We start from the raw sequence: 21,664 nt of genomic DNA, 5'->3' as shown, positions 1-21,664 counted from the left end.
ATTTCTGTATGATAGCATGAGGTGCGCGGTACTGTAAAGGATTTTTTTCCCTCTCTTTTGGTCACGGAAAACAGGTGCGCATTAGAATAGAGTAAATACGGTAAGCGTTTCTTTTTCGAATTTTCGTGTCAAACCTGCATATGACGAAATCCTCTTTATAACGCAGTTTTTTCGGGGATTTGTCAATTTCGTTTTATCTAGGTTTAACTGTATTGAGAAAGAAGGGGAGAAAACTGCCTGTGAGTGTTTGCGTTTATAACGTGTTTTTGATGGCAGTTCCTATCCCGCACTGTTGAAATAAAAAAAAGAATATTTATAACGATCTCTGGAAAAAATTGTCTTCCTTAACGGGTCTATTGTGTTTAGTATGCACACTTGGGGATTTTGTCTCATTTATGTACAGATGCTTACTGACTATGACTAGCTCAATAATGATTGAAAACAAAAGGTGGAGTCGTTTTTCTTTCCACTGAACGTTAAGTACAGGCAAGTTCGCTTTCACATAGAGCGCTGTTACTGCGTCTTGCCACCTATACTGTGAGAAACTAAAGAGGCGGTGCACGTCTTACTGCCTTCGTCGATGGCACGACCAAGGCGGTAAGACGGCGATGGAATACGACAATGGGAGGATGTTTCTGAAGTGATGACAATAGTACGACGAAGGCGCGACGAGAGACGACGAAGCAGGAACGGTGACGACTGAACGACCACGAACACATGCTGTTACGTATTCGGCGGCTCGACGCCGAGGGCGGCAGGACGACCGGCCCAAGGAACAGACGACCCACGCAGTGCCAGGAAGACAATCACCTTTATTCTTTCAGCGACGCGCTTTTTGTGCGCTACGTGGCCAATCAGGGTGTGGCAAAAATAAAAAGAAAAGATATCGCGGCAAGCGGGGCAATCTTATCTGCAGGCACCAACGTAGAGTGCGACCAGCACCGCGAATGTTACAATGCCAAGTGCCCTAAGCTAGTAGATAGCGTGAGTCACTGGGTCGGCGCAAGAGGCTATATAGACAGATGGACTCAAGGGGCCTGAAGTAGGCTAAGAATGCCAACGAAACGTTGAATACTAATTTGCGCGAATCGTCGTGGAGTTAGCGATGCAGCAACAGCAGCGAATTGCTCAAACACCGCCTTGACGGCTGTAGCTGTTATCTGTGCGCATCACGGGGACGAAGGCGGTGCATGATACCTGTCAAAAGTAGACTGTTGATCGGAGGGCTATGCAAAGCAACGTACGACACATATAAATACATTTAAGGCTTCGTACCCCCTGTGCGATCGATAATCGATAATGGAGGATTGGCTAAGGATGTGCACATGCCGACCGGCGCATTCTCAGTAGCACATACCCCGTGACGTAGTTTGTCTACTAGGCCATGCAACAGCAAGTTGTCTACTTGGGCACATAGCCGGTGGCCCAAATTGTCTACTCGGCTATGCAGCAGCCAGCACATGAGCAGTGAGCTAAGTTGTCTATATATATATATATATATATATATATATATATATATATATACAAATATACACGGTGAGTAAACTACGACGAACATCAAACTCCGGGGAAGGTTAAGAAAAAAGCTTCGCTTTTAAATGGCATGTCTGTTCACTTCAATACCGGAAGCACCATTCACAAAAAGTGTCAGGATGGCATCAGTAAACCTTTTGATGGTTACAAACAGTTATCTTCGGAAAGCACGGGGAAAGAAGCCTTAATGGCTTTTTACTTGCTTGAAAGGAGGAAGTGCGAGTGTACCCTTGAAATCCGCAAGATGTAACTTTCGCACATCACACCCTTTTAGCACCCCTAAATTACGCAGTGTGTTCGCTAAGCGTGCTCTTCGCCAGACGACACCCATTATCGATGCAAGAAGATAAGGGAGCAGGAAGGGACTTCTGATAGCCAACCCACTCACAGAAGCGTAATTTTTGTCAGCGACTTCCGCTCCAGTTCTAATGCTTGTAGAACTGTCTCCAATAAACATACATGTCTGGTTCATTGCTGGCTCTAATTTCAAAATTAAAATCAGTTTGTAGAAGCCTACTAGAACAAATAAGCTCGCAACACGCTAACGCAATGAAATCACACATTTTCGACGCGTTCCATCCGTCGGGCGCTGGTTTGTTCCGTGAACTATCACAGGCTAATAATATCAAAATATTAGTGAGAAGAAATGGGCCTTCGGGCAAGCCACTTCCAAAATGAAGCCTTGTTAAAAAATTCAAAAGGGCAATTTCCAGGAAAATGCAAGCCTTCGTCAAGTATGAACTAAATTATTATTTTAAATCTTGATGCTTCGTCATTCTAGCCCAACTAACAGCACCTGTGAATTTCCTAGCCTTGATATCGCAGCTAATTCGGTACCAACACCTTTCTGTCGGTATCTGTACTGTTGCAGGAATTCTACATACTACATCTACTTAGACGTCCTTCCTCCTAGAAAAAAAATGAAAAAGAGAAAGAAAGTGAAATTAAATTTACCGCTAGGTTCGCGTTGTTGAATAGTATGCGCTATAAATGTTATCCTTTTTTGCGTAATAAGCGCCGAAGGCCTGAGTTGAGCTAACTCCCCAGCTTCATTCGCGTAAGTGCGTTTAAAAGAAATCTATTTTAAATTATTTATGCATTTCAAACAACGCGGTAACATCAAACGAAAGACTCGAGGTCAACCGGCATAAATGACAATGAAATGCTTTACCAGAGTACAGCAGCTCCGGCATCATCAAATAATTCTTGATTTGTTCGTGAGCAACATTCTTCGGTTTATGTCAACCGCTCGCATATTAACTTCGTGGTAAGGTTCAGTAACTGAGAACAATCTTCTCCAGCGATTGGATTTAATGTTATGTTACCCTTACATAAGCGATCTGAGGGTGTGTCAAAGTATGGGTGATACCGAGTGTCATCAGACTCGCGCCTTCCTGCAAAGCGCTTCAAGACGGGCCACAAGGGAACAACCACAACACATACTACGCTAACAACTGCGTCTTTATTATCTTGTTGAGCCTTTTACAAAGAACACCAAGGCAGACAAGAAGACCATGAAAAGAAAACACGCAAGGAATGAAAGGAAAACAAGAAATAATGTTGCGCCCAGCGCATTCTTGTTGAAATGTAGTATCAATAAAATCGATTTCTTTCTTGGAGAACCTTAGGGTGGGGATGCTGACCTAATCAGCACTTCAGCGGTTAGTCTCAAAAGCCTCTAAAATTTCCCCGGTACATTGATCAGGGTGTATATGCACTGCTTCATTTGACAGCATCGGCGTACATCCCAACTGCCGACAGTGCAATGCAAGATTTCCACAGACTGCAATCTTTTTTTTTTACATTGTTATGCTCTCTCAGCCTATAGTTAGTCTGCCTTAGTGCTCTGTATAAAAGGCCCAGCAAGATAATAAGCACGCAATTGTTATTAAGGGCAGTGTGTGTCCGGTCTTGAAGCGCTGTTTTTTCTCTGATAATGAAGCAGCTAGCCAGTCAGTCAATCCTGACAATTAGGTAAACGGCCAAAAGCTCAATGCGACTTACTCGTTTCAGTTGGTCCTCCCAGAGGCAACAAAGCACCGTTATTCAGAGCCTCTTCAGGAACATTGGTAGCCTGTGAAAAAGAAGTGAAAAACACATGGCTGCAATGAAGGTTTTTATACCAGCCAGTTTCTTTACTTACATATGAAACTTGAATTTTTACTATTGATGCAGAACGCTAAATATAAGTTTCGACTAGTTCACAATACAAAACGTAAGCAAGCACTCCTGCGCTGCCAAAAAAACCTGGACAAACTAAAAACATGGACGTGGCCAAAGCTACTTTTCTTGTACCGACACCATGCCTTGCTGCAAAACTAATTTAATACAACTGAGCATGGCCGAAAGCGTATGTTTGGAACCGAATTAAATTAGATTGCTGTTGAAAAATCAACATATAAAAAAAGTCACAGGCCTGCGCGGCACACGCAGTACAGTCACAGAGTAAGTTAGTGGAGCGGCTTAAGAGTAGCAATTTCGCCACCACACACAACAGTGTCTTCGCGGCAAAGTCCCTTCGCCTCGTTTTGACGAGATCGATCTCAACTGTCCGCCCGGCGTCGACGGCGAGCTGCGGTTTGTAGTGCTCTGTGCACAGCAGTCTGCTGAGCCCGATGATGCTTGGTTGTAGCCGCGCACGTAGCTCTACGATTCGCGTCTTCAGCAGCTGTTGGTACCTTGCGAGGAGACGCCATAACGCATACCGATGAGGTACCCAGAATACGTGGTGCACATCACATCACATCACATCTCACATCAGGATCGCTTTATTGCGTGCCTCGTCTGAATCGTGAATCGCATCTCGTCGTCTGTGCCTGTGCATGCGGCTTTTGCAGGCGCCTTAACTAGATGGCGCCACCATAGTGGCGGAGGCTCGGGTCGTCTGCGCCGGGGCGCCTGCCTAGGGCGCGTTTATAGGGCCTTTTTCTGACGCTGATAACAAGCGCTTGCGTGGCTCAGTGGTAAATTATCCGACTACCACGCAATGTACTAGCACCACCAACGGAAGGCGCGATTCTGAGGGCCGCGTTATCCGCTCAACCCTCCCCTCAGCCTAGACATGGATAGTGCGGACGAGAGCTTTAGCATCTGGCAATGGAACTGCGGAGGGTTTCCCAACAAGAAGCCACTTCTGCAGCAATATTTACGAACCCTCGCAGGTAAACCCAAAATCATCGCTTTCAGGAAGTTGTATCTAGTACCCCCATCAAACTCGCGTGTTATCTGGCATTATCATCACATTCAGGAGGTAGGGGAGTTGCTACCCTCGTCAACAAAAGGTCCAATTGCCTCTCGCGCGACCTCGGCACAGTTAGTGATGGCATCGAGTATGTCATGACCGAAATACTCATGGACCCACCCAGAAGGGGCCTTAGAAGAATCAGCGTCTTTATCCTTAACGTATACTGCAGTGCCAGCTACCGCAGAGCGAGAGCTGAGTTTCTCCTCAAGAGGGCCGTCAGCCTGGCCATCGGGCACCCCCTTGTCGTCGTCGAGGATTTAAACGCCCCACACAGGGTGTGGGGGTACACCTATGACACACCCAAGGGTACATACCTGTGGCAGACTGCGATGGAAGCGGACTTGACACTCATCACCGATAAGGATTTCCCCACTAGGAGAGGCAACTCCACATGCCGGGACACTACCCCAGACCTCTCTTTTGTCAAGAAGGTCGGGGAAGTGAAGTGGGTAAACACGGCTCTAGACCCGGGAAGTGACCACTACGTCCTTGACGGTTGCCCGCTGTAGGACGAGGGAATTCAAGATGATCGACTGGGACGTTTTCCACAAGATCAGAGCGGAGCGTGCACCGACGGCCGAGACAGATTTAGAAAGTTGGTGCAAAGGGATCAGGGTTCATGCGCGGCGGCGACCAAGGAGGTCGTCACTGACCTCGACGTTGACAAGATGGATAACAGGTTGGCCCACCTGCTGGAAGCCAAGCAAGCCCTCCTTACGAGATGGAAGGGACAGAAGCATAACCGGAGGCTCCGTAAGAAGGTTTCCGAGGTCAACAGGGAGATCGAAGAGCACTGGAAGAACCTGCGTAAACAACAATAGGAGGAGCTCTGCGAATCCGTCGAGGGCCAGCTCAGATCCGGCAAGAGCTGGGGTCTGCTCAAACACCTTCTCGATGAGGGCAGCACCAGGCCCAGCCAGAGACGACCCCTTGCGCAAGCCATCCACCTCGTTTCAGACTCTACCCCGGACGAGTTGATTGTCGACAGGCTCATAAACAAGTATCTGCCAGTCGCCGATAGCTCTGCCCCCACCCAGTTTCCAGACTACACGGGGTGTGATGTGCCGGAGTTGGACCAGGATTTCACCGCGGTTGAGATCCGACAGGTCCTCTTCTCCCTGAACAGCAAATCCGCCCCTGGCCCAGATGGCGTCACTAATAAGATGCTCAAGAATCTCGATGATGAATCGATCGACTTCCTCACCGAAAGGATTAATGAAGTCTGGCGCAGTTGACATGTCCCCACACAGTGGAAGACGGGCTGCACGGTACTCATCCCCAAACCCGGTAAAGCACCAGGAATCGGCAATTTGAGACCAATTTCCTTGACGTCCTGTGTAGGTAAAGTCGCAGAGCATGCCGTGCTCAGCCGGCTCACGGTGCACCTCGAGACGAATGACATATACACCCACAATATCATTGGTTTCAGAGCCGGCCTCTCGACACAGGACGCCATGAAGCTGATAAAACATCAGATCATCGACCGGGGCACGGGAGATACCAGAAAAATCATTGAAATAGACCTGGACAAGGCTTTCGACAATATCTCACACGTATTCATTATCCAGACTATTACCGGCCTCGGGCTTGGAAAGAGGGTCTACGACTCCGTCCGATCATTCCTTGGCCAGATGCCAAGCATCTGGCCAAGCACTGCCAAGCTCAAGATCGAAAGATACCTCTCGCAAGAAATCACCCTCGGTTCACGCGGCACGCCTCAGGGCTCAGTCATCTCGCCAACATTATTCAACATCGCAATGATCGGGCTTTCCATGGAGCTCGCCAAGATTCAAGGAATCAACCATACCATCTACGCACATGACATCACCATCTGGTGCACTGGCGGGAGTGACGGCCAAGTTAAGGACGCCATGCAGAGCGCCATCGATGCGACCGAGCGCTTCCTCCATCCCACTGTGCTCAGATGTTCTCCATCCAAGTCTGAGCTACTTCTCTACAAGAAAAGACCTAGAGGTGGTGGCCATTGTGATTGGAAACCGGCGTCGGAAAGCGAAATACGGCTTTTCACTGGTGACGGGTCCCCGGTGCCCAGAGTGTACTCGCTCCGAATATTGGGGATGTATATCGAGTCTAACAGTGCCAATGGTGCCGCACTCAGAACGATCATCGCCAAGACGGAGAGTGCTCTCGGCCTCATCCGGAGGGTCGCCAACAGGCACCGGGGAATCAAGGAAGACAGTCTCATCCGCATTATACATGCTTTTGTGCTCAGCCACCTTTCATACTCGGCAGCCATGCATAATTGGCATGTTGCAGAGTGGAACAACTTAAATTCCCTCATCAGAAAGGTCTTCAAGCTTGCCCTCGGCTTACCTGTGAGCACTCACACCGAAAACCTGTTAAGGCTCGGAGTGCACAACACGCTCGAAGAAATAATAGAGGCGCAAGAGTGTTCACAGCTGCTCAGGCTATCCGGCACCCCGGCAGACCGCAAGATACTCGACGAGATGGACCTCTACCCTGTCGACCAGTGCCCCGACGCCGTGCGGATTCCCAGCGACAACAGATCTCAACTGCACATCGCGCCCGTTCCCCGCAATATGCACCCCGCACACAACGGATACGCTACACGAGACCATCCGCGCAATAGTAAAGGAGGAGCTGCGGAAACTGTTCCCAACGGTCCCGAAACCCCAAGTCGCTTCGCCTCCCGAAGCTCCTGCTTTTAGTTTCCCCTTCGTGGGCTGGGGTACCTTCCACGTGCGAAGTCAGCGTTGGTGTGGCGGCTCGTTGATCCGTATGGATGGGGTGACGGCGAACGGTTGAAGCGCGCTGGTCCACGGCTGGTGTGAGACAGGTACTCGTCGATCTCGTTCGGTCGGTTACCGGGCAAGGGGCGCGGTGCGTCGACGGAGAAACCTCGCAGGCCGAGTTGTTTGTAGGGGCAGCGACGGTATATGTGGCCAGCCTCGCCGCAGTGGTAACACCACGGACGGCGGTCGGGGGTTCACCACACATCGGTCTTCCTTGGTGTTGGGCGTTGCACCATAGGTGGGCGGGCGGGCGACGAAGTACGGTAGTACGACGGCTCCTGACGGCGAGGTACGGGCGGGCGAGGGGGGAGAACGGCAGCAGTGTAGGCCATAGCCTGCGGCTGACGGGGTGGTTCCGGCAGCGTAGGAGTCCCCAGTGCCTGTTGCACAGCTTCGCGGATCACGTCGTGCAGCGAAGCGACTTGGGGTTGCGGCATCATTGGGAACCGTTTCCGCAGCTCCTCCTTTACTCGAGACTATCCCCTGGCGCGGATAGTCTCGAGTAGCGTATCCGTCGGAATCCGCGTCCCGTCAACGTAGTTCGCATTGGCCGTACCAACCGGAGGGCGGTTATACTGGTTAGCACGCACTTCGAGGGCCTTCTCAATTGTGCTGGCCTCGGACACGAATTCGGCGACGGTTTTGGACGGATTACGGACAAGCCCTGAAAACGGTTCTTCCTACACGCTACGCATTAAGAAGCGTAACTTATTTTCTTCCGCCATTGCAGGGTCAGCTCGCCTGAAGAACCTTTTCATCTCTTCGACGAACACAACAACACCTTCGTTAGGGTGTTGCATGCGCGTCTGCATCAGGACCTCGGCCCGCTCCTTCCGCACAAGCGTAGTGAAGGTCGTTAAACGTTGTTTCCTAAATTCCTGCCAGAACTTTAGGCAGCTCTGATGGTTTTCGAACCAGGATCGAGCGGAGTCTTCAAGGTAGAAGAACACTTGCCTCAGTGTCTCCTCGTCGTCCCAGCGATTAAACAGCCTGACCCGTTCGACTTGCTCCAACCAGTCTTCGGTATCCTCCGAGGGTGACCCATGAAATGTTGGCGGGTCCCTGGGTTGCTGAAGAATTACGGGAGGATTGGTAGCGCTGGTCATGGTGGCAGCGTTGTTCATAGTGGCGGTCACGATGTCTTCTTGCTTCTGATTCTCCGGAAGCAGTCCAAATTCCGGCTGAAGACCTTGCTGCCGGCGGCTGGCACGAGTTGGGCTCACCTGGCGACTTGCCGGGGGATTAGGGTTCATGTACCCCGCACCTCCACCAGATGTCATGGAGCCCAGGAAGATGCAGGGTTCTTTCGGTAAACAAGGTTTATTGGAGCGAACTTGTGCTCCGCAGAAACTCAAAGAAGATACAAGCGGCGAAGGAGCAGCCAACAGAGCGACGTGCACGGGCGATCGGCGGGTTCCTTTTACTGGCCGCCGTCACAAGCGGACGCGTCCCTCTCCCACTCTCTGTTGTGTTCCAGTGATCGAGACGCCGCCAGCGTTCGCTGAGAAACGAGTCAGCGTTCTGCGAGAAACGAGTCAGCGTTCGCCGAGACACGAGTCAGCTTCTCGCCCCGCAGCGTACCAGACGCTGGCAACAAAACATAGAATAAAACACTGCAGAAGGCATGGCTCGCGGCAATATGCACCCCGCACACAACGTGGGCACCCGTCGCGCCAGGGGTAGAGCTCTACTCGAACATGTCCGTAACAACCACATTGAGGCAAGCTTCGTGGATGTCGTGGATGCCGCGGCAAGAGGCGTTCGCCGTCTCCATCGTCGACTCTAATTCCAGGATCACTTGCGGCTCTACAGTACGCACTTCGAATGCCATTATTAGCCGAACAGGTTGCAATCGCGCTGGCTGTGCTCGATGGTCGCAGAGAGGCCATATATAGCGATTCTAAGGCGGCCATTAAGGCCTACCAAACCGGGATGGTCTCCCCTCAGGCCCTTCGCATTCTCCAAAGCTTGAAAAGTATCTCTCCGCAGTCTCTCATTTGGTTTCCCGCTCACTTGGGGTCGACTGAGGGTTCTCCCTCTAACCCTAACGAGAGCGCGCACGAGGCGGCGCGGTCAGTGAGTCCTCGCGCGGCCTCGTGCGCGCTCTCGTGCGCGCCGCGCGAGGGCTCACTGACCGCGCCGCCTCCGCAGTCCCCCTACCCCGCGGGGAACGTATAATGAGATCACCAAGCATTATCTGTGAAGACGGGTATTCCCCCTCCTGCACCGTGCCTTATGCAGGGCACGGGCGGTGACCCTTCGACTTTTACAAGCTCGTGCGTATCCTAACCTTGCCGTTCTTCACGCTATAAACCCTGAAAGGTATCCCAGTGCGGACTGCCCTGCCTGTGGACTAACGGCAACATTGAACCATATGTTGTGGGAGTGTGAAGCCATCGGCTCCGCCTTCAGCGGATAGGTGGGCTGCGCTTTTGGGCAGCCCCGAACTCAACGACCAAACCCTGGCCTTCCAGAGTACCCGTGATCGGGCCGTCAAGCTCGGCTTGGCGGTCCCTATAAGTGGGACTAGCCGGGTGGCGCGAGGTCTCCCCTGCGTCTTCTCTGGACCTCAATAAAGTTATTTCACTCACTCAATCCCACGCAGCGGGCCTGGGCTCGATCCCGGCTGAGACCGGTTAATTATTTTTCGCAGTCCGGGCGGCAGCGCTTACGCGGCGGCGGCGGACAACAACGCGAACCGAAACAGCTATTAGAATGAGCCCATAACAGCTTACGCTGTACAAGTTTCTTTATCAAAGCATTCGCTCAATGCCAAAATTTGTGTATTTTCCATATCACTGTCACTTATTGCTTTTTTGTTTGTTTAGAACTGTGGTTAGGGCTTTCGTGCGATATGCACTCATAGTACTTATTTATACTCTTTTATATCTGATGGCTCGTGTAACTAGTTTTATGCTCACTGCTCTGTCAGGCCCACGCCCGGTATAAGGTGAACGCGTCTTGTGCGAGGATGCTCCCGCGCTGTGAACGAACAATATGCGGCAAGTCCGCTAGCTCGGCGTCAAAGCCATCCGCTCCTAGCTTTCTCATTCCCTTGGGGTGAACAAGTGGAGACGGGTGGCCACGTGTGGTGCGGTGGCCACGTACCTTTGCTATTGTGGAATCTATGTATGGACGTTTACTGATTGGTTGCGAACGGTAGAACAATTTCTCGTGCGACGCGCATGGCCGCTAGCTACACCTGGCCCAAAAGCAGGGAGCAGGTTGAAGTTATCGTCCAGTCGCGTAGTTTGGCGGTGAAATCAAAGCCTTTCGCTACTTTTCGATGATGCAGGGGCTTTACACCCAGCACTTGGACTACGCATCTAGCGCGAGGCAAGCTGAGAACGCAAGTGAGTGTAACGCCGGTAGTGCCAGCTACTGATAATATCTGGGCGCTTTAGTAGAGATTGTTCGCACTCAGCGTAGGTGTCGTCACGTGAACCGTGGTTCCGCTATTTGACACGAAACCCATGCTGTCAGCGGCCATGGACTGGTGCGTTCTTACGTATACTATAGCATTTTTGCGTTATACTGAAAATAATATTACATAGTGCGAAAGAAGGCAACACAAGGACACACAGACTCAAGCCGAGTGACACTACCGACTGATTTAATGATCAGAGAAAGAGATACACCGCGGGGTGCAATATTTAGCGTACGTGCAATAACAATATACGTAAGTAGCATGACAGCAACATATTTTTTTGTAAAGCTCAGAGGTGTGCCTCAAGCAAGTCTATACCTGTAAAATGTAGGGTGATCGCTTAGATCGAGTATTAGTGACATAGCATGGTGTGGTACATGAACACGCCCTTTGACGTAACCGTTCCTCGGATTCCTAAATAAGGTGGTAGTGTGATTTGCGTATTTATGTTATAGTGTTGTCTTCTTTTGTGCCAGAAATAGTGTTCATTAACCAGATTAACTTGCCCGTCAGTAAGTTATTTTGCACTGCAGCGTAACCAGAAGAGGAACCGACGACGACACCCCAGTGTGGTTTCCGTGTTAGTGGAGCTGGGGTTCTCCGCTCCAGAGGAGGACTTGTGATTTTCAATGGCGTCCAACGTGCTCTGTACGAGGGTGGCATGCATAGAGCCTGCGACGATTGTTTTGTCGTAGAGTCGCGCCCAGTGGAATTGCTGTTGTCTCTCAAAGTGCTTGATGCGAACTGTTGAAGATATTTTTTCCCGCGACTAATTTTCCTTGCTTTCGTTGCTGTTGGAATGGTGACACGCGTGAGCCATGTTACCGGCCAATCTCTGTAAAGCCTACTACGTTAAGACATACCCAGATAGTTGGACCAGTGACATATCTGTAGATTTGTATAATTTAGAAAACACCTTGTCAGAACTTGTAGCACGAACAAATTATTTGTTTCCGTTTCTTATTTTCAATTGTGATCTTGCGGTTCTACGCATGTATTCGAATCCCCGTGTACTATCGAATCGATACTGAGGCCTAGTAAACCAGTTGGTAGTGGCGCTCGTCCCTGTCCCCTACATCGGTGTATGTGCTAATTTACGCCCCTCCTGTAATAGCTATGCAATACAAACTAGCCCAACAAGAAGTGCCCTCCTTTGTTATTACGGAGCTCAAGACGCGATTTTTTGTATCGAAAATTTCTTAAATGTTATCGCTCCTTCTATTCGTTGTCTATGTTGTGTCCAAACCCTTTGTAATCAGATTGCATGCATGACGAGAACAGCGTTGTGCGTTCTAGAATGCACGCGAGCAGCAGCGATAACGTTGGAACCTATGCTGATCGAGTCATGTACAAATAGCCGACGCCTCTGTTCTATGTAAAAAACGGAAAACGTTCGCCGAAAACAAAATCAATTTATACGCGTAGCAATGGTGTGAATTCACGCGTATTTAGGCGCGCCTCTGTTAATTTTATTTGAGTTATTAATACTGTTAGCTGTACAAAGATTGACATCGGGTAGATTTAATTTTAACAGCGAAACTGTTTAAGATCGAGGATGGTCCGTCGAGTGTACACCGCAAGAATTCCGCCTGGCGATGACATCACCATGCGTCGCCTAGCAACGCTTCGCCCCAGCTGCGCCGAATGCGCCGAGCCTCGCCACAGCTGCGTGAGTCGTGACATCATCGCGCGTGCCGCATCGCTTCGCCTTAGCTTTGCTGAGCCATGACGTCATCGCAGCGTGCGGAGTGGTTGCCGCGGCTGCGCAGAGGCGGAGTTAAGCCATGACGTCACTGCGCCGACACACGGGATATATAGCTCCGCGTCGCCGCCCCGGCGACACAAAAGCCCCATCGACTCCGCACCGAGCGCATCGCGGCGAAGATGGGTCGACTGAAGAAGAGCGTCTTTCCCGAAGATGAGGAAGCGCGGCGCGAAAGCCGCCGCGCCGCTACTCGAAAGCGAGTGAGACGACTTCGGTCCTATCCTGAGTATCACTCCGCCGAAGCGGCGGCTAAACGGCGATTTTTGCTGAAATGCAATGGTGAATGCAACCAGCTGCACAAGCGTTGCAGAAGTGATCACAGGGAATACAAGAGTATTGACAACATTATTTGAAAAATGCGTATCCGGAGAGAAGTTTGTCTTGCGCCATCGAGTACGCAGAAACACAGGATAATGCAAAGTGTCAAGAGTAACACATTCAGAAATCACTTCGAAGGACTTCACGGGAACCCTTAGAAACACTCGGAAAATTGAAATAAGCATTAACTGGACCGCACAGTACAACAGAAAAACCTATAAAAACTACGAAACGTTAGGAACAGAAGTATATGGCAACCTTCGAAGCGACATTATCCTTCCATTTTAATCGTGTTTGAAACAAAGGAGGGCTATCTTTTTATCGTTTATGAAAATAAGTGATGGTTAAACTTGTGCCCCCGCGTTATCAGGCACAGCGTTGCCCTATAGTGACTTCCCCTTAGCTGTCTAACAGGTTTATTGCTTTTGTAAAGGCGTTTATTAGACACGAGCGGTTTGTGCCGACCGTTGTTTCAGGGTCCGAGCTCTCAGCACGAGCGGTGTTTTTCAAGGAAAGCGCAGGAGCGATCGACCACTAGGAAAAGGCTGGAGAGCATGACCAACTATGGCATTCGTATCCTTCGCTACACTTTAAATATGGAACATTCGCCTTGCCGGGAATGGTTTGCGGCGTTGTAACCGCGACAAGCATTGTCGTTCCACCACCATAGCAGCTGTCTTGTACACCTTCGAGGTGCTCGTTTTTGCCCAACATAAATCAATTTCATGTCGTAGCGAGGCGCCTTTCTCGAACCCATTGACGAATCTGTTGGTTAGTAACAGCGAAGCTGTCTAAGCCGGTTATTAGTCCGGGGAGTGTACCCAGGAAAACCTCGCGGAGCGATCTCATCACTCCGCGTCGCCAGCTACGCCGAGCCTCGCAACAGCTGCGTAGGTGGAGCTAAGCCGTGACGTCATCGCGCGCGCCGTCGCTTTGCCCAGCTTTGCCGAGCCATGACCTCATCACGCCGAGTTCCCGCATAGCCATGTCGCCACAGCTGTGGTAGGCGGAGCTAAGACGTGACGTCACTGCGATGACCCTCATAATAATAGCTCCGCGTCGCCGCTGCGGCGACAGAATGGCCCCACATCTCCGCGCCGAGCAGATTGCCGTAAGAATTGGGCGACCGAAGAAGTGCGTTACTCCATAAGAAGAGGAAGCGCTGCGCGAGAACCGTCGTGCCGCTACTCGAGAGGGGATGAGGCGACTTCGGACTAACCCCGAGGTGAAGCGGCGGTGAAACGTCGGCGCTTTGCAGAAGATTCGGAGTTACGAGCTCGTGTTACGTACCGAGCAAAAGCATGTGTGCAGCCAGAAGCGTCGACAAAACGATCCGGGCCTGCGACTTAGCCGATCCGAGATAAAGCTAGGTGGGATCGACAGCTTCGCTGTTCGCACAGTCTTCGCACCACTAGCCTGAAGATGCCCCCATTTGCTTTGTAGTATCACGCGTGAACTTACTTCGCTTCTCCGTGATGAACTTGAAACATGAATTCTTAATTATCTTATATGAATATGAGACCAAACAGCGTTTGAAATATTTGCAGACTACATCTAATTGTAACAGTGTAATTATGAGTTAATTTTTTAACGTAAACAGTGATAAGAAGGCACCACAGTGCGGCTTAAAGTAACGTATTGGTCACCACTTCTTGACAGTCTGATGGAACTTGTCGGGATATGGAGGGGATGCCCACTGCTCTCTGCCTCGACACACCGAGCCCCGCGGTTGGCGCATGCCTGCGCATCAACCGCGGTCCGGTACAAGCTCGAGGAAACAATAGACGACAACGACGTGTACACTCGGAAAGCATTTATTACGACTGCGACTAACACTTCGAGCAGGCCAGCTAGCTATAGTTGACATCGCTGAGGGTTCCCTCGAAGAGAATAATACACTAGATAAAGAAGGGCTTCCGACTTACCAACTGGGGAGGGAATACGGGGGGGGGGGGGGGGGGGGGGCGTTTGCCGCGGCAAGAACGCGGTTGACTAACCACGTGCGGGAATACGGGAGCGGCGGCGGAGACTGCCGCCGTCGCCGCTTGCTGGAGACCAAAGAGACCCGGGCGATATCAGCGGGATCTCACGTGACCCACCCGGTGGCGCTGATAGCGCTTCACTCTCTCGAGTGAAGCCGAACAGGACGGTCGTGGCCGAGTGGAGCTCAGCGCAGCAGGAGCAGTGAATAAGTTCAATTTTTGTTTATTCCTATTTGGTTGATAGAAGTGTGAGGGTACCCGAGCTATCTATATATATTGTTTTTCATGCTTTTTTAGTTTCTTGGTTAGTTTGGTAGGACGTTAGTCGGTAGCGAATAGTTCAATTTGTTTAATTTTTTTTTTGGAAGCGGGTTGTGGCGCACGTGTTGCATGGTGGAATCAGTGTAAAGCGGCAGTTTTAAACCGCGTTAGGGAAGCTAGTGGACGTAGCCGGATAGCGAGTTTGCCGTACGGCTTACCGTGGGGCCTTGTTCAGGTACTTTATTGGGCTTTCTCGTTAGGTGGACGGGTGGACAATGGCGCGGCAGGGTAGGAAGGACAGGGGTGATGACGAGCTGGTGCAGTGCGAGGAGTGTAAACGTTGGTGTTATTTGGACGAGACGCACTTCGCCAGTTTAGCCGACGCTGAGGAGGCTAGCTTCGCGTGCAGGTCGTGTGAAGGATTTAAGGGAGCTGTGCGGCGGATGGAAGGGGAATGGGCAGCCAGTGTGGAAGAGCTCAAAGGGGAGCTGAAGGTGGAGCGAGAGCGGCGAATTGAGCTCGAAACTCGGATCGGCGAGTTGCTTCACAGGGAGGGGGCCGAGGCCGTCCTGGTAAAGCGAATAGCTGGCGAGCTACAAGAAGAACGGGAAAAGCGGGCCGTGATGGAAGAGCGGGTGGAGGCGCTAATGGTACAGGTGGCGCGTAATCCCGGGTCAGAGCCGCGTCAGGCGGGCGGCGGGGACAGCGCGGAGACTCAGGCAGAGGCATGCCATGAGAGCAGGGAGGGACGCCTAGGGGCCGTTGAACAGCAGGCGAGAGCCGGCGGCAACACGGCGGTTCCACAACTCTACAGCGAGGTAGTGCGGCAGGCTTCGGGTGGGAAGGGACGAACGGCAGGGAGCACATCGTCACGTGTCAGTGGCGCAGGGCGGGTGGAGAACCAGCTAGCGCGAACTGGAGGACGACAATCGCAGGCGGGAGGCAAACGCGTAGAGCGAAGGGTCCTAGTGGTGGGGGACTCCAACGTAGCTAGGGTTAAGGAGGGCGTCCTTACAACAGTGAAGGCAGACGGGCGGGTGAGGCTGGAGGCCCAGTCAGGGAAGTGCATGGTTGACGCAATGGCAAAAGCTCAGAAGGTGGTATCGGACAACCTCGAGCATGAACATCTGGTCGTTATCCATGCTGGTCTCAACGATGTGCTGAAGGGAAGGAGCCAGAACCTAAACGGACAGTTAGAGGTTGGGTTGCGTAAACTCAGAGAAACCTCTGCGAAAGTGCATGTGACCATATGCACAATCCCACATGTCCGGGGCCAAGCTAGCGCGATGGAATGGAGGGTGCTTGAGGCTAACCGGGCCATTAGGGGTCTGAGCAGACCACTTGGGTACGGTATAATGGAGGTAAACTGGGAAGTGTACGAGTCTGGCTCCCAGCCTTTTGCACAGGATGGCATTCACTACAGTGGTGCCACGGGCGGGAGCGTAGATAGTAGGATAGGGCGCCAAGCTACGGCTTTTTTGGGGGGACCCAGAGCCCTAAGACCACCAGTGTAGACGAAGACGGACCCAGAGAGGTTCCAAGATTCAAGAAACGTAGAATCGGTAGAAGAAATAGACGTAAGCACCAGGGGCAAGGTCATTCTGACATAGGTTACATTAACATGCAAGGTGGCCGGAATAGGCTGAAGTGGGAGGAGATAGACGAGCAACTAAGGCAGGAAAAGCTGATGGTATACGGGTTTGTGGAGACACATCTTAGGGACATGGAGCAACCTCCCTGTAATCCTGACTATGCATGGGAATATTGCAATAGAACAGAGGGCAGCAGAAAAGGGGGTGGAATTGGTGCATTCATTCATAAAAGTATGAACTGGCAAAGGGTCAAACAGGAATGCAAGGAGCATTTATGGCTAAAAGGGAAAGTTGCAGGAGAGCAGACACTCCTTGGCTTTGTATACCTGTGGACAGGAGCAAATGCCAAAGAGGAAAACAAAAAATGCTGGATTGCATATCAAGTGACATTAATGAGCTAGGAGAAGGGTGCGAGATTATTATACTAGGAGATATGAACGCACACATAGAAGAAATGGACGGGTACACAGACTCAACAGGCAACATGATGCTGGATATGTGTGAAATGCATGACTTAGTTGTATGCAACAGTACTGAGAAGTGTGAAGGGCACATAACATGGGAGGTAGGGAGCCTGCAGTCGACGATAGATTATGCACTAATGTCACCTAGGATGCACGATAGGCTAAATGTAATGAGCATAGATGAATATGGCTCCAGAAGTCTAGGTAGTGATCACAAACGTATTAAGGTGAGTTTTAGAAGGGAAATGAAAGTAGGTAGGAGGCAAGATGAACAACCAGGTGGGATATTTTACTCGGAAAAGCAGCTTGAAATAGCAACCCAGCAAATTGAGGAAGTAATTTCAGAGGATACAAAAACAGAATGGACATATGCAAATTTAACAGGACTATTTGAGCTAGAGCTTACTAAGGTACGAGTCAGGGCAAAAGGGAACAGAAGACGTAAACCCAAGAGCTGGTGGGATGAGGAGGTTAAGAAGGCCATAGAGAAACGCCAGGAAGCATCCAGGGAACACAGATATTCAAAACAGAGGGGTGAACCAGAAGCTGATGTAGGCAGAAAATGGAACAACTTCTTAAACTGTAGAAGGGAAGCATCCAATTTGATCAATGAGAAGATCAGAAGAAAGGGGAGCCAATGGTTGTCAGAAGTAAACAAAAAGGATAGAAAAGCAGCGAAGAAATTTTGGAAACATCTCAACTCCTTGAGTAATAAGACTAGCCTAGAGCAGAGGTTTATAGTTACAGCTCAAAGTGTTCGACTAGAGGGAGATGAGGCAATGGAACATATAAGAACAATGATGACAGAAAAATTTAAAGAACGAAACATAGCATGTGCTCAATCAGGTGAGGATGGACTAGTCAGTGCAGTGGCTCCACTGGCACAAAGCGAGTGGGAAAGGGCTGAGAAGAGGGTTCCTAGTAGCACGTCGACAGGTCCTGATGGCATCCCAATTATGTTGATAAAGACATTGGGCCCAAAATCTAAGAAAGCATTAAGAGAGGCAGTGAGCAAAATGATAATGGACGGTAAAGCCCCTGACGGGTGGAGATTGAGCAGGATGAGCATGATATATAAGGGAAAGGGGGACAAAGCCGACATAAACAACTACCGTCCCATAACAGTGACGTCAGTGGTTTACAGGGTGGTGATGCAGATTATAAAGGACAGACTGCAGGCATGGGTGGAGAGCGAGGAGGTGCTGGGGGAACTACAAAATGGGTTCCGAAAACAAAGAAGGTTAGAAGATAATCTGTTCTCATTGACACAGTGTATTGAAATAGCAGAAAAGGAACACAGGCCCCTATGGCTTGCCTTTCTGGATATCAAGGGAGCCTATGACAGTGTAATCCAAAAGGATTTGTGGGACATACTGGGCACTCTAGAGGTGGAAGATGGAGTAAGAAATCTTTTAAAAGATATCTATAAAAGTAACAGGGTGCTTATAAAATGGGAAAACAAGGTATCTGGGCCTATAGAGATACAGCAGGGGCTTAGGCAGGGGTGCCCTCTGTCACCTCTGTTGTTCATGCTGTATTTACAAGGATTAGAGAAAAAATTAGAGAGGAGCGGACTTGGCTTCAACCTTTCCTATTTCAAGCAGGGAGAATGGATTAAACAGTCATTACCAGGACTGATGTATGCAGATGACATTGTACTTATGGCTGACAGCAAGGAAGACTTGCAGAGATTAATGGACATCTGTGGTAAAGAGGGAGATAGCTTAGGTTTGAAGTTTAGTAAAGAAAAATGGGCAGTCATGACTTTTAATGATAATCAGGGCAGCGAGCATAGGATACAGGAGGTTACGCTGGAGGTGGTGGATAAGTACAAATATCTTGGACTGTGGATAAACAATGGGGCTGAGTACCTAACAGAACATGAAAAATATGTGACGGCTAAAGGTAGCAGAAATGCAGCTGTGATGAAAAATAGGGCACTGTGGAATTACAATAGGTACGAAGTGGTGAGAGGGATTTGGAAAGGGGTGATGGTCCCTAGTTTGACTTTCGGCAATGCGGTCCTGTGCATGAGATCAGAGGTTCGAGCAAGGTTGGAAGTTAAGCAGCGAGGGGTAGGTAGACTGGCTCTGGGAGCACACGGAAATACACCAAATCAGTGGGTACAGGGTGACATGGGATGGACGTCATTCGAGGGCAGGGAAGCCAGCAGCAAGATAGAATATGAGGAGCGATTGAGAGAGATGGCAGAAAAGCGGTGGGCAAGGAGAGTTTTCAGTTATTTGTACATGAGGAATGTTGATACAAAATGGAGGAAGCTGACCAGAAAACTGTCAATCAAATATTTGGACTGCAGGAGGGGTGCAAACCAGGAAACAGCGGTTAAGAAAAAGGTTAAGGAAACAGAGAGGGGTCTGTGGAAAACAGGGATGCAGACGAAATCAGCACTGGGCACATACCGAACTTTCAAGCAAGAAATTGCCAAAGAAAATATCTACGATAATTATAGGGGAAGCTCTTTGTTGTTTGAAGCCAGGAAGGACGGGAGTATTGCGGACTAAGATGTACCGAGTCAAGTACCAAGGTATAGACACGTTGTGCTGTGCGTGTGGAGAAGAAGAGGAAACGGCTGAACACCTCATACTTTTCTGTAAGGGGCTTAACCCTACAGTGCAAGGCAACGGGGCTGATTTTTTCAAAGCATTGGGGTTTAGGGACAGTGAAGGCAAAATAGACTTTAAGCGGGTAGAAATAACCAAACAGAGGTTATCTGATTGGTGGATAAAATTAAGGCAGGGGTGAAATTTCACCCACCCACCACAAAGTACAAATTATGTTAATAGCCATGGCTAGGTGGCGTATGCCACCGCCCGATTTAAAGGGTTCAGCCTCATCCATCCATCCATCCATTCCCGCGCGCCGCCCGCGGAAGGAAAGTTTCCCCTCTCCCAACTCTCCCTGGCACGCATGCGCTTGACGCGACGTTCGCTGCCCGTGCGGCTTTTATGGGACCCGAGGATTCCCACATCCCTCCACCCTTAAATATTGCCCTACGGCGGAGAAATCGCTGGAACGACGGCATTGACAAAGTATCCGGGCAGATGCGATGGTATAAACTCCGACAGGGAATGTCCGAATCCATGTTGATAGGCAGCACAGTACTGTGTGGCGGCCGCCCACATGTGGCAGCCGTCACAGTGGTTGACGATGACGGGGGCTGAAGATGGCTTGCCCTCAAGATGCGCGCCGCAATGTCCACCCTGGAACAGCGGGTCAGGACTTTCTCGAAGCGGCGCGCGCGCCGGCTCGATGAACCTCGCACCGACGCATCCTCGTGGGAGTGTATGATGGTGGGCCTCCCTCATTGTGGCTGCCATGTGCTGCTGCATCGGGCCGCGAACAGGGAGGGGCCGAGACAGCAGGCAGGAACGTGGACCATGGCAGCAATAGCAAGTCGAGGCGGCTTCACTCGTTCTGCAAAGTCGCTCAAATGCACTCCACAAACACTTAGAATTAAGGCAGTAGAGGCCGCCGCAGCGTCGGCCGTCTGACACGATGCTGAACCACCCGTCTACCGCATAGCTTTATGCGGCAACGAGAAAAAAAAAAACAATTCAGTTCGTTTGAATGAAGTTATTCGCTTCGACCGAATTTTTCCGGTCCGATACAGCGCGAAAGTGGGCGATGCTCGTATGAACAAAGCGCTCTCTGGTCCCCCGAGATTTCGGTTATTCCGCCCGCAAAATATTGAGTTCATCTGAAGAAAATAAGCTTTCTATTTAGAACGAGGTTTCTCCGCTCGGGCGAGTATAGTAGAACTAGCGAATCCGGTTGCAGCCGCTAAATGTCACGGCATGGTCGTCTTCGAACATGCGACCGGCAGCTCCGCAGAGACTTAGGCCTAATCGCGTCCATGACGGATACCAATGCCACAAAAGACCCATAAAGGGTTCCAATGAGCCGCCGCGAGGAGATGCAGGCCTAGCTAAGTGGTCCCCGCTCGCTGCTCAACACGCAGCTTCCGAGCAGACTCCTGGGACTGCGCCCCGCTGACGTCCTAGCCAGCGTTTCCGGCGCTCAGCTCCCAGAGCCAAAGATACAGAAAGGAGGCTATTTACATATGTACAGAGAAAATAGACCACCGCGTCGGCTGCTGCACTCACTCGCTTCGAGCGTACTCTTAGGAGAAAACTCGCTGCAAATCTCAGCGTCTACAAGAGTTTGGTGACACTAGTGCAGCGTTAACTCGCACTCAAGAAAGCACATGCCCAATCCTGCTAGCAATCACGCCTTCGGTTGAGGCATAACGCTGGTCCGGACAAAGCCTTCAGGCTTCCGCGCAT

General features: G+C 50.5%; 1 protein-coding gene across 1 annotated transcript in view; it reads right to left on the bottom strand.

The window, feature by feature from the left end:
* The window catches only part of LOC119462516 (uncharacterized oxidoreductase YjmC), a 116,362-nt gene that overhangs the window by 60,442 nt on the left and 34,256 nt on the right, over positions 1 to 21,664 (bottom strand). Inside the window, exon 7 of the mRNA XM_049672174.1 lies at positions 3,538 to 3,607. Within this exon, the coding sequence (XP_049528131.1) occupies positions 3,538 to 3,607 (70 nt within the window). The remainder of the gene's footprint in view (positions 1 to 3,537; positions 3,608 to 21,664) is intronic.

This window comes from Dermacentor silvarum, chromosome 8 (genome assembly GCF_013339745.2).
Source record: "Dermacentor silvarum isolate Dsil-2018 chromosome 8, BIME_Dsil_1.4, whole genome shotgun sequence".
In the NCBI taxonomy this organism is placed as follows: Eukaryota; Metazoa; Arthropoda; class Arachnida; order Ixodida; family Ixodidae; genus Dermacentor; species Dermacentor silvarum.
This window is presented reverse-complemented; position numbering and strand designations above follow the sequence as displayed.